The sequence below is a fragment of the Aegilops tauschii genome, chromosome 5, assembly GCF_002575655.3.
Source record: "Aegilops tauschii subsp. strangulata cultivar AL8/78 chromosome 5, Aet v6.0, whole genome shotgun sequence".
NCBI classification, from domain to species: Eukaryota; Viridiplantae; Streptophyta; class Magnoliopsida; order Poales; family Poaceae; genus Aegilops; species Aegilops tauschii.
This window is the reverse complement of record NC_053039.3, coordinates 82,384,225-82,401,690: the sequence shown is the minus strand read 5'-3', so window position 1 is coordinate 82,401,690 and position 17,466 is coordinate 82,384,225. Positions and strand designations below refer to the sequence as shown.

Genomic DNA, 17,466 nt, shown 5'->3' with positions numbered 1-17,466 from the left:
TTTTATTTCTAAATGTTTGAAATGTAGTTAAATCCGTCGTGTTTGTATGAAATCCATCATGTTTGTACGAAATTCGACCGTGTTTGCATGAATTTCATCCGGTTTGTTGAGAACTAGTTTCAAATGTATGCGGCTAGCGTTGGATGTCGACTCCTGCATCCATATCCACGGACTAGTCCCCCCCCCCCCCCCCCCCCCCCCCCGCGGTCCGCGGACGGATGCGGGAGGTTTTTTGCGGGTTGCTGTTGGAGATGCGCTTATGTATTGAATGAAATTTGGAGAAGTTTGGTTAAAGAGCTCAAAATGCCGCAAAAAAGGTCAATTTCGGTTTCTCACAAGTAACAGCCATGTACAAGTTGAAGGAAGGTACATTAAATCCTCTAATGAAACGTCTTCAATTAACATCTGGTTGGAAAAGATTTCTCCAAGAGTATGGGCTTGATAAAGGTTCAAAAAGTCTAAGTTGATATCATTCTATGGAATGGGATGCTATGTTTTTTGAACGTCTTGTCTGAGATTGACATCGAACGAAAAGATGAATGTTATATAATATGTAACCAACATATTGAACATAACTTACAGTCTACATAATTCAGTCACAGTAATTACAAACATGTCAACAGAATACAAGCTACCAACATAATGTCAACATCATAATGTATTTTTTCAGTTCTCTTTCATCGAAGCTAAGTGGTCCATATTCCAGTCCTTCACATTCTTAAGAGATGGCACAAACCATAATATGCTGTCAGGAACTCCCCATCCATTTTGTTTCAGTTGGAAACCAACAGTAGGCTGTCCATCAAACCTGAACTGGCAAACATCAGCCTCGGTATCTACCGAATGATCGTGCATGCAATCCAGTCCAGAACAAATGTATACAAAATCATTCCTCAACATCGGCAAAATTTCATTTTCTAGGTCTATTTGTGGACCAACGCCCACAATTGGATAGTTCATTCCAAGGAAAACAAAGAAGTCACCAAGATTATCTTTTACGATCCATTGTGTCTTTGACACATTGAAAGCATTTCCGTCTATCTCAAAGATATTGCATTGCAACTCTTCATAGCAAACAATAGACCGTCCGATATGATTGAATTAGTGTCCCTAGACATATGCGTCACCTGGAATACGAATCAGCAACAGAAAAGTATGACAAGAACTACATGGGCACAAGTATGATGCAACTTTTTCTGGGCATTCATTGTTTATCGGTGACTCCACCTTTGTTGGGAAAATATCAGTCCATGTAGACAGAAGATCCTAATTCATCATGCAATTCGTTGAAGAAATTTAAATATTTTGAATACAAATAGGCTTACCATAAGTAAGAATATTCCAGCAGAACATTGAACCTTCAACACTAACTGCAAAAATACGATTGCAATGCAGTAGAGCATCTTGGCACGCTCACATTTAGAAACATATTTAGAGGTTAAAACAGATCAGTTGGTCGTCTTGGCACACTTGCAATGCTCGTCGAATCATTTAGCTTGATCACACTCGCATGACCCAGTCAAAATCACGAGCAAAATCCAAAATTATACACCTCAATCAACCGTGAGAGCTCCAGACTTTTAGGAGCCCCAAAATCCAAAATGTACGTGTATGTGTAGTCTTGTATAGGCCCATAAGCAATACCGTTTGGTCTCTCTCTTCCTCTCATGTTACTGAACAATAACCACCTTATCGCAGTGGTGATCAAGCTACACAAGCACAAGACCATGCGGAACCGTGAGCTTGCCCGCAGCAGCATAGAACCAAACACAGACAAAATATAAGCTCACAGTCACAGACGATATGACACATAAAGAATGGCTGCAATAGATTTCATTAATGGAATGTACATCGTTCACTTGCAAATTAACAGATACAACATCAGCAATGGAGATTGCTAGATTCCCATCCTCCCTTCAACTGTACTAGGAGATGCGTAAGGCCTACAGATAGGTGTTAGCTGATGACTAACCAGTACTAACAAGCTACGTATTATGTACACTTGTTTTGCCTCATCGGAAAGACGAAATGCTCGGAGATCTGCACACGCTTGGCGATCTGGAGCTCTCATTCGCCCCCGAGCTCATAGAGGACGAGTCACTCCGGAGACTGTTTAGTCGAGCTTTTTCACGCAGTAGTTTGCACTGCAGAAGGTGATTTTTTTTTCTTTGTCAGTAAATAACAAGATTTAATTAGGTCAGTTCGAAAATGGTTTTGGCACCATCGCACCTTTATTCGAAGATCTTCAACCTCACTCTCCAACGAAGAAATGCAGGATTGGAGTTGATTTAGGGCTTCCATTGCTTTCAGAAGACTCGTTTCAGACTCATGGTTTCTAACTCCAGCTACCTGTAGCAACAGTAAGGTTCATGTTTGGTCATGTACTGTGGCAAGCTCACATCAACCACATGAGGACGCTGCTTTTCCTCTTAGCAGAAATATCCATACCTTCAGAACACTGGTACACAAACTCGATAGATTTTCTGCGAGTTTGCTTCTATCTTGTTCACTTTCCTGTTGACATGTAAACAAGCAGAATATCAGTGCTCTTGTACACACCATAATTCTTTACAGATGGAAACGAAGTAAACGCACCTCTAGTTTCTTCCTCAAAAGCTCTTCCTCTTCAATCTGCTCATGTGGATCTTTTCCATCCGAGACCATGTAGCGGGCAAGCTTTTCTTTTGTGCGGGTAACAATGGCCCCTAGCTGCTGCAGCTTTGCACTTAGTTCTTCATTCTGCTTTTTCAGAAGGATATTCTCTTCCTATCGAGAAGTAAAAAATGCACGGAAGATGATCAGACACTGAAACAGCAATGTTCAAAAATACCAAACAAGCTTTAGAAGTACTGGATACCTTAGTTTTGGCATGGTGATTAATTCGCAGCTGGAGATTCTGTTGTCTGGTAAGCTTCTTTACTTCATCTTCAAGATTAAAAATGATTGTTTTGTAGTTTGCATTCTCAGCCTACAATATATCAGCCTATTAATATAACAAGCAAACATTTACCATAGCAATAGAGAAAGAAATATGTGCTTTCCTTTCTAGTAGAAACCTTAATTGCCATACCTTCAGCAAGTCAACTTCAGCTACCATAAAATGTTCCTTTTGCCGTAATTGTTCTACAGTAATACGGGCAGCTCCAAGTTCTGATTGTCTTTGGTTAATTTCATCAATCCAACTGTTGCAAAAACATTCACATGTATGTCATATAACCTATTATTGAGATTATAAGGAGGTCATAGTAGATGGAAAAGTATCTACCTCTGTCTCTCTTCAATGAATTCATCAAGCTGCTGCTTCAACTTCATCAGCTCATTGGACTGATAAATACTTAGTTTTAAACACAGTTCAAGAGATAAGACAAGTTGCAAGAAAATTTTAGGTACTGTGGCAGTTACCTCTTTAGATTCTTCAGTTTGATAAGCAACTGACTCTTTTGTGCTAATCTTTTGCTGTTTGTCAACTAGTGTCTACAATACCATAGGAACATGTTTACAAAACATAAGTGGTTTATAGATGCATACATTGAAATATATATATTTAGAACTAAGCGAATATGCATTCCTACCGCCCAAGTTGTCATGTTCATCTTAACCCCCAACATATCACGAATCACATCGTGCGTCATACTTTCTGTTGTAGCTAATTTCGCATTCAACATGAATATCTACATAGAAAAGAGGTAAGTTAGTAAAACTACAAAACAGAGTCGACAGAATAAAGTGTTTTTTTAGAGAAATCTCACCTCCCTTTGTCGACTAGCTGCTATGCCCTCGAGTTCCACAATACGTTGCTTTGCAGCACTTAGTTCTTCGTCTTTCTCAGAATTCACTTGTTGTACAAAGCCCAATCCAATACATTTAAATGGGGAGCCTGAACCTCGAGGTTTCAAGCTAATCTTCTCCGGTCTCATGGAGCAAGCATTTGTTGATGGATTGTCAGTATTAACCTGATGTGCCATAGCCTCTAGCTCCATGAACTAACCAGATCATTTTTCATTAGCATCCTTGAAAATTGTTGCTAATTTCATTTCATGAAACTAAATCAGACAAATGAGACTGCTTACCTTCTGCTTATATTCACGTGCTGCTGCCTCGGCATGTAAGTTTAGCTCAGATATGTGTGACTTGCATTGAGCAATCTATAAGAATAAGAGAGCACATAGCAAACCCATCAATATTTGGATAACACCTGGATGATAGCAGATGACCATAGTCTGAAGTCTGAACAACTAAAATATTTCTGAAATGATTAGAGAGAATATATTATTACCTCTGATTCCTTTTCAGCAACCTCCTTTTGAAGTATTTTGATACTCTCCTGAGCACTTAGTAGCTCGGTATGTATCTCTCTTGAGTGCCTGCAGGAGAAAGTCAAGCCAAGTGTTATCTTTTTTTTCGAGAACCATGGCAGGAGCTCTGCTTTTCATCAAGAAAAAAACAGGGAAACGAATGTGAAACAAGACAGCAGGCTCAAACACCTAACAAATGAGCTAACAAGTGCAAAATTTGCAACTGGTAAAAATAGTAATCATGCAAACCTGAATGAGTCAGTTGAATCAACCATTCCATCTTCCGCAAAGCTCTTTACTTTCCCAGATGATGGTACAGATGACATTTGGTGTCTGACTCTCTGCAGCTCCACTTCTAATTCTTCTCTCTGTATTCTCTGTCGTTCCGCTTCATCCTTGATGTTGCCCACCTTAAGAGAAATAACCAGTGCTATTGTTACAAGAAGTTACTGCAGTAAGTAAGAATCAACACTGAAATAGAAGTAGACAGCTCACCTGGTTCTCCAGAGCAAATATGGTACTCTCGAGCTCCTCGATTGACCTCTCCAATAGCTTGACTTCTTCATCCTTCTCTGCAGCATATGTCTTCCTTTCATCTGCTATCTGTAGAAGTACAACAGAAGAGTTATACAAGAAGAATAACACAAGCAATATTAAGAGAGAAAAACAATAATCAAGTAGGTAGCTGAACCTGTCGGGCCTCCGTAGCAATTGCTTCACTTTCTTCTGCCACTGCCTGAGCCATCTCCAGCTTCTCTCTCAAGAGAAGCACCTGAGAGTCACAGTATTGCTTCTCATCCGAGAGCTTGGAGAAGTTATTTTGTAAATTTTGAAGGAAGCTGTTCCTTTCATCAAGTAAATTTCTCAGCTCAATCAACTCTTCTTCCATTCTTTCAGTGGTATTACTTTTATGGGCTAACTCCTCTTTCATAGAGTAACCGGTCTGTTCAATATGATTGAGCTGAGATCTCAACTCAGTGTTTTCCATAGAAACTGCATTTAGTTCACCAACTGTACTTGCTAGCTGCTCCTCTAGCACCAAAATCTTTTCATTACTCTTCATGACTTGAGCTTCTAGTAGTTGGCTTCCAGAAACAAGATTATCAAGATCATGTGATTTAGAAGCAACCTCATGTTCTAATGAGGTGATTGCTTCAGTCAACTCAATAAGTTGATCTGCTTGATCTTTTGCAACCGACGCTGACTCCTGTAACAGGCTAAGATCAAATGATAAGCCCTTTGCCAATTCATCTTTCCTTGCTAATTCAGACTGTAAAAAGGAATTATGGGTGCTCAACTCCTCAACAGACAATTGAACCAAGTTTAAGTCATTGGAGAACTTCATCACTGTGGTCAATTGCTCATCAATGTGTTTTTGCACTTCTGTGTTAATTTGATCCAAATATGCTTGGAAGGAGAATGATAACTTCTCCATATCAATATTAGAAACCAAATGAAACATCCTCTGGTCCTTGCACAGAATATCCAGCTTTTCATGTTTCAGTAAATCATTCTCGGACCTCAAAGCATTTTCTCTTGAAATTCCAAGTTCAATGACCTCAGCTTTCAACTCAAGCTCTTTACATATGGCTGCATGGGAGCATTGCAACTCCATCAGAGCTTTGGCTTTCCCATCTAGATCTGTTTGCAAGGATTTGATGTTGGACTCCAAGGAATCAACTACATATCGAAGTTTTGAATTTTCCTCACGCGTTGCAAGTAGGCTTTCCATAACTTCATCCTTGTTCCGCTTTAGGTTCTCCGAATCAATCCTTGTATTACTGTTCTCCTCATGTAAAGCATAAATTGCAAGACTACCCAAATCCTGGTCAACTTTCCACAGAGTTGCTTCTGTCTTCAATCCTTCAAGTACTTCGGTAAACATAAGATTTTGTGTTTGCAGTTGTATTTTTTCTTGCTCCACTTCTGAAGCCAAAACAATAAATTCAATATCACTTGCAATTGCATTGATCATGATCGAATCATGGTGGTAGTTTACAAACCAACTGCACAACTCAAATTCATTACACCCTTTCATATCCTTTGCAGGTATAGCACTGTTCACTTCGGGCAGACTCAGAACCTCAAGCATTGTGTCCTTCAACATTCCATTGAGAAACAAAGCCTCATCCAATTGGTTGTGCAGCTCTTCCTTTTCTTTGGATTCAGCTGCCAAAGAACTCCTGTTGGTAGCATCAATCTCTTTAGTCAACACAGATAGCTCGTTATAAATGGAATCTGACCGTGCCAACATTGCTTCTTCTTGTGCTTGCAAATGCAGAATTTTCTTCCCGAAAGAATCCAGTCTTGAGCTCAGTTCAGTTGCTTCTTGTTCCTTCTTTGCAACACGACCAAAACTGTGATTGATGTCAAGTAGTAATTTTCCTTTGAGAACACTACACATCTCCAGTTCATTTTTTGCTTTATCATTGTGCTGTCTCAGCGTAGATATCAAAGAATTAGATTCGCAGATCCCACGCTGAAGGAAACCATTTTCTGCATGCAGCCCAGTAATTCTCTCCAACAAAATCCCCATATGGCAGAGGTGCAACACAGACACAGCACAATCTTTTCCAATTATCTCTAACCAGCTCTCCTCCAACCAAGTTCTTGCCAACTCTGTGAACTGCCGAAGTTTTGACTTCATCCATTTAACATCTGAAGAAACAAACTCAAGGTTCTCCGATAGCAAATTCTTCAGACATCTGATGCCATCTTCCAGTTCAAGAGCTACCTCATTTGCTTCAAGCAGGCTTGATTCGAATTTCTTTTCCATATCCAGGTAATTTTGTCCCTTCACATCCAGCATCATCTTCAAACTACTGATCTCATTTAGCAAGTCATTCTTTTCAACAATATAAGAAGATTCCTTTTGTTTGTACTTCTCTGCTTGGAGTTTTGCATTTTCATTCGCTTCCACCAGCGCCTTGACTGTAGAGTCTGCATCAGCTATAGTTGCCTGCGCATCTTGAAACTTGGCTATAAGAGTAAAAGCCTCAAATGATTTCTGCTGTGCGAGAACTTTGGTCTCTGAGAGCTCAGATTCAAGTGCCTGAAAGAATGATCATAGTTGAAAACAAGGGATCAAGGTTGACCAACTCAAGAAATTAAATGTAACTCAGCTGCTTCTACATAAAAAATAAATAACAAAATCCATCATGCCTTTGCAGGGCAGAAGTATAGTGGTGCATTGACTCAAGCAGATGCACCTTCACATAATCCACATTTCATCACTCGGTAAAAGATTTTTCTATCTATCGATGCATTGAGATGCAAAACTTTTGAAATTTCTCAGAAAGAATCCACATGACTATTACTTCTTGCAAATTAATACCACAACCCTGCATGTACATTTTGGGTAAGAGCCTTGTTACTGGAAACATAAACAGGTCTACTGTATTATTTATCTCCTGGCGAGGTAGAAACAAGTCTACTGCCAATGCTCATATTATTTTACAAACCCAATTGAAGCCTAGTCTGCTTTTCTGAAAACCAACAAAAGATATACAGAAAAAGGTTTTCAATGGATGCCTAATGGCCTTTAACGATGTTGGGTATTTAAAAGTGTTACCTCTATCCCTTTATGCCATGAAACAAGTGATGTTGCAGCGTCATTGTCCTTTCCCTGCATCTTTATTTCCAGTTCTTCCACTCTAGCTTCATAGCGCGTCTGTTGATCAATCATCTGCGACTTCAATTGAAGGACCTCAGAATTTAGATCTTGGACAGTTCTTCGACTCTGGAGAAGGCATTCTTTCACATTTTCCTTTTCTTGCAGAAGCTTGGCCATCTGAGACTGCAGCGTCTGTAATTTATAAACTGCAGACTCCATCTCCTTACTAAGTTGGCAAAGGGCGTCAGCATTGCACTGCTCTCCAGCTTCAAGGGCTCCAAATGTTTTAAGTTCATCCTAAAGCATGGAGTAAAATAAGGTCATGCCATGAATTTATAAAGACCGACACTCTTAATGGGTACAGATCGATTAACAGTAGGAACTTACTGACATAAATAGTAGATTGTTTGGTTCACCTTGATACCAAATAACAAGAGCATTATCTTACCCGATCCTCCAAATTCAAGTCTGAATTTTGACAAACAACTTCAGGGTCCACAGAAAAGCTTGACTCCAATGTATTGAATCCAACACCAAACTCATGTATAATACCCTTTGCCTTCAGAACATCTGATAACATTCTTAACAGAATGGTATTTTCTTCATTTTTTAGCTTCTCAAATGTCTGCTCCTTGTCCTTGATCTGACTCAACGAATGAGCTATGTGTATCTTTGACTGGTCTAATTGAGTCTTGAGCTGATGAATCTCTTCTTCCATCCCCCTCAGTGATGATACATAGTTTTGTTCAAGAACCTCCTTCTGCACAAATGTTCTAATGGATTCATCCAACAAAAGCTCTAGTCTCTGGTTCACCTGTCCTTGTTCAGATACTTGAGATCTTAAAAGAGCAATAGCTTTTTCTTGATCATTCCTTTCATGTTGATGCATCTCATTTATTGCCTCCATTGCTCCTCTTAAGGACCTTAACTTCAGGTCAAAGTCGCATTTTATATCATCTGCCTCTTTCAACCGGCTTTGGAGCTCTTCGAGTAACTTCTCTCTGTCAGATATACCCTGACACATCTTCTGGACTTGATCCTCAACCCATCTTCTTTGAGAAAAGGACTCCGAAATAAAGGCAACCTGGTCAGAAGCTTCATCAAGAGAAGCATTTCCCTCAACGAGAAAGCTTCCAATGTCAGCAGCTAATCTGTCCCAGTCATGGGTCAGGAGCTGAATTTCCTTTTCTTTTTCCTCAGTTAGTGCAGAAAAACTTTCATTCTCTTTCATCACCTCAAGTAGCCTATCATTCAACTGTTTCCTTTCCTGTTGAAGCTCATCTAAGCTTTGGTTGGCCAACAACTCATTCTTGTTACTAGCATCGAACTGTTGTTGGAGCGATAGAAACTCTTCTTGTAAGCTCTCCCAGTCATTGGTCAAAAGCTGAATTTTATTTTCTTTTTCCTCAATTAGTTGAGAAAAGCTTCCATTCTCTTTCATCACCTCAAGTAGCCTGTCATTCAACTCTTTCCTTTCCAGTTGAAGCTCATCCAGGCTTTGTTTGGCCAATAACTCATATTTGTTACTAGCATCTAGCTGTTGTTGGAGAGATGAAAGCTCTTCACGTAAGCTCTCCCAGTCATTGGTCAACAGCTGAATTTTCTTTTCTTTTCCCCCAATTAGTTCAGCAAATCTTTCATTTTCTTCCATCACCTCAAGTAGCCTATCATTCAACTGCTTCCTTTCCAGTTGGAGCTCAGCTAAGCTTTGTTTGGCCAACAACTCATTTTTGTTACTAGCATCCAACTGTTGTTGGAGCGCTATGAGATCTTCTTGTAAGCTCTCCCAGCCACTGGTCAAAAGCTGAATTTTCTTTTCTTTTTCCTTAGTTAGTTCAGAAAGGCTTTCATTCTCTTTCACCACCTCAAATAGCCTGTCATTCAACTCCTTCCTTTCCAGTTGAAGCTCATCTAGGCTTTGTTTGGCCAACAATTCATTTTTGTTACTAGCATCTAACTGTTGTTGGAGCGACATAAGCTCTTCTTGTAAGCACATAATCACCTCAGTTGTTTCAACTTCAACCTGTCTACGGACTTCATCCATTTCTTGCTCAGCAGAACTATCAGACGCCTGATCTCTTTGGTACCTTGTATTTAAGTCGTTTGCCTTCTCAAGTGAAGCTTGCATCCTTTTCAGCTTTCTCTGCAGAGGTGAATCTTCATTTTCAATACACTTCAAAAGTTGCATTTTGGGCTCTCCACTAGCCACCAGGCCCTGTCTACGGTGGTTGTCAATCTCAGTATTTAATCTTGAGATTTCTCTGCCTCTCTTTTTTAGAATCTCAAAGCTTTTCTGATTATTCTTTTTCAACTCATCTAGTTCATTTATCAACAAAATCTGCTGTGACTCAAGAGCTTCAATAACAGATCTTGCATCATTCAGTTCGCTTTCTATGGCATCACTCTGCTTGCAAGCTTGAAGGATACGTAAATTTGCTGCTTTCAGCTCATCACTTAAGGTAGTAGTTCTTTCCTCGACCTCTCCACGGACTGTCCTCTCTTCTGCAAGAATTGTTTTAAGTATGTCCAACTCCAGCTGCAGGTTTAATATATCTTCTGTGTTGTCCATGAAAGCCTCATCACAACAATCTTCCATTTTTGCACGTGCATTGGAACCATACTGGTGTGTCCATAGAATAAAAAAAACATCATGTCAGGTTTTCTCATTTTCTCAATCAACATAACGGATAGCATGATTTCTGTAGAATATGAGAGCATGGATCAGATACTTCAGCGAAGCTATTGTTCATACCTCAAAATGGCATTCCTCCCTCTTTGTCATTTTGATGGTACTCAATTCTTTTTGCAGATCAGCTATTTCCCTGTGAAGCAATTTAGCTGCTCAAAAACAGAAATTACAGCAAGGAAAACGCATGCTAGCTCTTATTGACTGCACAATTACCTAGTTAGTTTTTTATTTGATTCCAAGCAACCTTGTAGCTCACTCCTGCAGGTTTCCAGTTCTTGACAAGCTCTTTTCAACTGAAAAGGGATTGAGAACATTAACATATGGTGTGCTTGGCCGTTGCAGTTTCAATCAACATAACCATAAGCAAAGGATAAAATTATTGTCTAGAGGGGGATGGGTACCTCCTTAGGCAAAGTTTCGGGCTCACTTGCTAAACTAGAGTGATGTTCTGTGTCCTGAACATATGAATAAAGATGGAAGTATGAGCTGATTTGTTGAAAAAAATTCTCTGTGGGGAGAAAAGCTAATCAGGGATTAAACCTCAAACTTGGATGAAAGTTTATTTTGCAGCTCAGTTAACATCCTCCCCTCAAGCATTTGCACGACCTGTAAGCACAAGGAATGCTGATTAAAGAAACCCACTACAGCACTGATAAGAATTACAAAATGAAGGTTAATATAAACCTGATTTCGAATGTTGGAAACTTCATCCAACAGAACCTCCCTCTCCCCTTCATTACAGAACTGCTGATACCTACAGATACATAATAAAACGTTTTAGTACAGTACAACAAATATGGGTGCATGTTGGTATAGAATATGTATACCTCTTGAGTTGGCTTGATAAACGGATATTTTCTAGTGCAAAACGGGTTACTTCTGGATTTTTGTCCACTTTTGCACGAAGCAACTCTATTTCTCGTGACAAAGTTTTGTTGTCTTCAAGTAGATATGATTCTGCTGGCAATTTGTTATGAACAAGAGCCTCCATCCTGTTAATCTTATCTTCTCGAAATTTCAATGTCATCTTAGCACACCTTGTATCCTCCTCTCTTTGAGAAACCTAAGATGTACCAAGAATCATTACAGGATGTCCCCTTAATAAATGTATAGATAGGTTTTACAACACTTGTTCATTGTTGCTAAAAGGTTACCAATCGGTTCAACTGCTCAATTTCAGCTTCAAGTTGCTTTATAGTGGACTCTGCCATTGATTCTCTTCTCAAAGCTCCTGCTAGTGTTTCTTCCAGTGATCTCATCTGCAAGGTAATTTATTTATGAACAATTTTCACACAAAGAGACATAGAAGTGCACGCACAGACAGAATTTAAGGGAAACCAGACAAAGGCAGATTACCTGCTTATTTGAAATTTTTAAATCTTCCAAAGACTTTATGCTTTGGGCGTCACTGTTATTTCCCTCATCCACACTCATGTGGTCACTGCCATCATCAACATCACCTCCAGATCTTCCGTAAATATCAGTACTGAATGGTAAAGATCTAGTGACATGGTGACGCTTGAGGACAGCTAACTCCTCCTGAAACAAGGACCATCTTTTAGTTTAGGGTGATGTTATATTGAACTGGAAGTGGGATTCAAATTCTGCAGACATTACCTTTAGGAGACGAATTTGATGCTGCAAAGCTAGAACATTTCCTGAAGCGTCTTCATTCACAACAGCCTTCAAATTTGAAGAGGTGAGAATTGCAAATGGTTAGTCACCAAAGATATTTTGGAAATGAAAATTGACTTAAAGGGCAGATAATTACATTGTTCTGAATGAGCCTTGCACGCTGAGCAAACTTGAGGGTACTGAGTGTTTCATTGCCAGAACTATTTAAACACACACAGAAAAATATGAGGATACGAAAATGCATCTCAAGCTCTATCCAAGTTAGGTCGGATCTAAATCCAAAATTCATTACCACAATGAAGGGCTGACATTTGCGATGATCATGGTCTTGGAGTTTCCACCAAGAGAATCCTATATGTGAAAGTGGAAGTAGAATAATTACTAGACTGCAAGGAACAACAATTATGAAAACAATAATATGTTATCTCAAGATTGCTACCTGGAGAAGAAACGTTAATCTTGAGTCTCTATAAGGAACATGCCTTTGCTTCCCGTTTGTAAGATCAACTAGACTCATTATCACAAGACTGCAATTCACAGTTCAGTTAAGGACACATGGATGAGTAATAGCAACACCATGTTCAAATAATTTTTCAACTAAAAGTCTGAGTGTTAGATACGAACCCCAGTGTTGATAACGATTTGTTAATATTAGCAGCTTCCTTCAGCCGCTCACCTTCAGCACCGGATGTTCTCTGCCTGTTTCAGGTAGATATATTAAGGAACTGATATTTCACTTAGCACAATAAACTCTGGCACAAGAGAGAATATTGTCTACCTACCTTTCTGACCCAGCAAGATCAACTAGGTTCAGTCTTGCAAACCGTAAGTTAGTTGTAGAATCTTTCTCCCACGTACTCTCGATAATACACGTGAACACACTGTGGGAGCGGCTACTCTCACGGTTCATATTTGTAGCAGCCACTTTCCTATTCATGGAGCCCTGAAATAGGTTTCAGGAAAGCCCGATTACTTCAAATTCATGGGCAGTATTGCCATGAGATATTCACAAGAAAAAATAAATCAAGAATAACTATATTACCTGCATCAAAAGTTTAATGATATCATTGACACAGCCAACTTCAAGTTCAGTCAGATTTTCTACGTATACTCCATTCCTTATATCTTCTCGGAGCTGCACATTAGGTTTCATGCTTAGTAAAATCACAAAAAATGGTGTTGAACTAATATGTCGTATTCACTTCAACAATAGCGTGAAAGCATACTGCAAGATTTGTGGACGAAGGGTCAAGAAGATCTGTAATTTGTTCATTGTAAATCTCAAGAAAAGAACACTTGCAGTTGTACTTGAGCTTTTCGTCCCTCCTGCTCTCTTCCTCCTACAGTTTTCGGTTGCACACATAACGGGTTCAAGATTAGCAGCATGATGAGATACTTGATCATGCAGTAGACACTAACGAATATGTTATGCATGGGGAGTCTGTTACCGCTCTAATTCTCGCAAACAGGAACTCGAAAATGCGTGGTGTCATTCCACGTTCTGGACTAGGCCTCACTTCCAGATCACTAATTTCGCCAAGCATCGTGTATGTCTTTCCACTTCCAGTCTGCAAACAGTTAAAAGGTTTAAGAGCATGAACGCAATCCTCATGGTCAACAAATAAAACAGCGACATTGCGAACTACCTGCCCATATGCAAAGACACAGCTGTTGTATCCAGCCATACAGTTCTCAACCATTGGTAAGCCAGCAACACGGAAAAGTACTTCCTGCCAATTTCAAATTCATCCGTTAACCACAATCTGAGAAGTAGAATCAAAGCATGAAATCAAATCGTTTTCAAGCTGACCTGGTTCACTCCTTCACAGGCAACATGGTCAAATGTAAAACGGGTTTCTGGCTGACCAATCCATGTGATAGTCTGGGCACTTTCTTGTTTCAAACACCGATTATAACCATGCACAGTTTTCTCCGAGTTATTTAGAGGGCGGACACGGATAACAACCTGGAGAATAAACCACAAATGTAAATAAGGTGTGGGGTGAGGTTTTTCTGTATTTGGAATCATGTGGATGGTGAAGCTGACTCTCAACACATGTACTGATTCACAATTTAAAGCTCACATGCATCATTCCTTGTTTTAAATGCAAACGGATAATTCCTCCCAAAAGTGAAAAGAGAAAGAATCTTACGGCAATCTACATAATTGTTAACTGAGGATCATTTCTAGTTTTACTACTCCCTCCGTCTCAAAATAAGTGTCTCAACTTTGTACTAGCTCTAGCACAAAGTTGTACTAAGCTTAAGACAGTTATTTGGGACGGAGGGAGTATTACCTAAGTCGGAAGAAAATTAGCAAAAAAGTAGCTCCTTTTTCCCCAGTTCATACGTTGAGATTCAGACTACCAAATGAAATTCTGTAATTATCAATCACTAGCCACAGTGTACTACTTGAGCTAAATGATGAGTAGACACAATGTTATTTCCAAGCAATTAATCAATGGTTTCACTAGGCAACAACAAAAATCAGAGTGCATACCTGCACGTTATTGTCCATCCAGAAGGAGGGATCTTCCCGTAGTTCGAACTGGGGCACCTCCACAGAACTCACCACCGTCGCTGGCCCAAACGACACGGGCGCACCCCTGGCTGCCATTGAGCACCCCAACCCCGACCCTGGCCCCCGGGCACCACCGCTCGTCACCGGCCTCGTCCCGCTCAGCCCCACACTGTAAGCCGGCTTTGACACGCTCTTCGTGGGCGTGCTGTGCGTGGACCCACCCTCGGAGGAGGCCGCCGGCACGGCCTTACCGCGATGCGCACGGGGAGTGGTCGTCGTGGTCGCGCCCATCCGCGGCGGCAGCTCGTCGGCGCGGGGCGGGGCCCACCCGAACCGGCTCCGCGCGGCGGCCTTCTCGGGGGTCCGGAACGGGAGCTTGGAGGGCGTGGGCGCCGGCGACTCCGGCTTCCGCTTCAACCCCGACGCCTGCGGCTGGATGGCGAGGAGAGGGGGGCGGGACGCCGCCGCGTCGGACTCCGCGCCGCCGACGAGCGCTGCGGCCGCGGCGTCCGAGCCGTCGCCCGGCGCGTTCTCGTCGTTGCCGGCCTCCGAGGCGGAGGCCCTCGCCGGGGTGCGGCGGGCGGCGCCGAGATCCCGCACCATTCTGCACAAATAGTACACCCTCAAATCTCCGAACCAGCTCGAACGAGCCGAAGCCTTTCTGGAGAAGCTGGACGCACCTGAGCCCGGAGGAGGCGGACGCGGATGTGGCGGCGGCGGTGGCGAGGAGCACCGCGAGGCGGCGAATGGTGTAATGCGATGCCGCCGCCGCAGCCTCTAGAGCCCTCTTCCGCGGGGGAGATCCAGGGTCGCCCGCAGCGGGAGATTTCGAAACTTGGGGGGAGAATAAACAAGAATCGAAACAGTCGACGTCACTCCGGCGCAGGTCGCAGATCGGGTCGCCGCCCCTCCGAATCGCCTGGCTGGGGTGCGCGAGGAGCGGACCTACCTAGGGGCTGCGCGGCGAGCCGCCGGACCGGCGAGCTGGGCCTATTGCTGTCCCTTCTAGAAGGTTCTAGACCCCTCTCTCTTCTCACACACGCAGTCTCTCTCACTTGGAAGGAAGGGGGGAGGGGAGGAAGGGATTTGGGTTGTGCGAGGTGGTCGAGGAACTGTGGGTGGGGTAGGGTTAACGTAACGGGATGAGGATCGGGGAGTGTGTGTTCGAAATGGACGGCTGCGATTGGATCACGGGCGGGGCTGACCCTCCCCCCGCTTGGAAGGGTTCGAAATTTGGAGACCGTTTTTGGGTGGGTAGGGGCGACCGCCGCGTTTGAACCGAGGGCTCGAAATGGCTCGCCGTGCTTCTTGTCTCGCTCGCGCGATCGTGTTTTTTTCTTCTTCTTCTTCTTTAAAATAGTACTAACACGAGACGTGCGGTGGTCCTGATACAGATGTGCGAGGGGGTCTTAATTAGGGCATCATCATACGTGATCCAAACCAATGGGTAAGGTAAAATGGTGAAAGGTTGAATTGGGCTTGGTATGAGTATGTATGTACCATGCGGGCAAACATGTTCGTCCATGTATTACCCGTCAAAAAAGAATCAAAACGGCCTATTGAAGAACATTGACAGCACACACGAAAGAAATGTAAGTCGAATGCATGAAAAGAAAGGACATCACTACAAATTTGACGTCCGATTTTTTACCATGACGAATCGTACGTTTTTCATGAAAAATTATGTTTTTTTTTTAGAATGGCAATTTTAGTTGGGGAGCATGCCAAATCCGAATCAGTTCAATTTTTTTTCTCAGAAAATTGTCATGCTTGCAAACTAAATTCGCCACATCGTGCAAATATAAATTGCTATGAAAAACATTAGATTTGTCATGCCTAAGAATCTAAAGTCAGATTTTTAGTGTTTTCGAAGAAAATAAACATCCACAGCGGCACGCGGATAACGTACATCAAGGTGGCTCACTTTGTCTCTGTGGATATCACCAAGAGGGAAAATGGCTTATAGCTGAGCGTGAAACAAAATCAAGAGTAATACATGTATGTAGTTTGTTGTTTAGGGGGTATGGGCATGTCTCGCATCAAGACATAACCACTTTGAACACAATTTAATCCATTCTTCTTAATAAACATACACTCCTCAAGACCTCAACTCGACAACTCCTGACAAGGTGGTAGGCATTGTTTCTGATAAACCATCGGCTCATGGTAGGCTTAGAGCAACTCTGACAGATTCACTATATTGGCGGTCGCCATCTTCATATGGATATGGATGTTGGCGGGCAACACGCAAATTTGTTGCTTCCGGATTCGTGGGACCCATTCGTTAATGGGACATCTTTTTTCCCCGACCTCCTTGTCATATTGCATGAAGTGGGGGCACCTGAACTTTCCTCGGAGCGAAACGTATTTACATGCAACTATCATATGAAGTGCGCTTCAAAAGGCAGCTCGGAATCACCATATATGGAGACTCCTCCATAAATTATGACCATCTTGTCAGGTATGACGACTCTGCTAGAGTGCAATTTTTGCGAAAATCGTCATAATAGCAGTTATTGTGGCAATCGGGCCAATATGACAACTCTATTGGAGTTGCTCTAATAGCGGCCATTATAGCGATTAGACTGATATAACGACTTGCTAGAGTTGCTCTTATAAGATATGATGAGTTCCTACTTGAACGAGAAAAGAGACAGAAAGCAAGAAATGGTGAGGTGTGATAAGTATCGGCTCAACGGAGTAGGTCGCGACG

General features: G+C 41.8%; 1 protein-coding gene across 1 annotated transcript; it reads right to left on the bottom strand.

Annotated features, from left to right (window-relative positions):
• Nucleotides 1-1,818: 1,818 nt before the first annotated feature.
• LOC109778299 (kinesin-like protein KIN-12F) lies at nt 1,819-15,859 on the bottom strand. Its single transcript, XM_020336854.4, has 38 exons — nt 15,434-15,859; nt 14,733-15,357; nt 14,043-14,198; nt 13,879-13,962; nt 13,681-13,800; nt 13,459-13,572; nt 13,275-13,367; nt 13,015-13,175; nt 12,857-12,931; nt 12,672-12,759; nt 12,525-12,583; nt 12,369-12,432; nt 12,215-12,280; nt 11,954-12,136; nt 11,752-11,856; nt 11,425-11,660; nt 11,282-11,351; nt 11,138-11,203; nt 10,999-11,052; nt 10,811-10,890; nt 10,661-10,730; nt 8,357-10,528; nt 7,867-8,205; nt 4,987-7,347; nt 4,791-4,898; nt 4,545-4,705; nt 4,277-4,364; nt 4,071-4,145; nt 3,750-3,983; nt 3,573-3,671; nt 3,403-3,474; nt 3,266-3,324; nt 3,071-3,182; nt 2,858-2,968; nt 2,596-2,766; nt 2,449-2,514; nt 2,230-2,349; nt 1,819-2,144 (listed from the first exon to the last, which is right to left on the bottom strand). The coding sequence occupies exons 2-38, from the start codon at nt 15,354-15,356 to the stop codon at nt 2,013-2,015; spliced, it is 9,048 nt and encodes a 3,015-aa protein (XP_020192443.1). The 5' UTR covers nt 15,357; nt 15,434-15,859; the 3' UTR covers nt 1,819-2,012.
• Between the last annotated feature and the right edge of the window lie 1,607 nt (nt 15,860-17,466).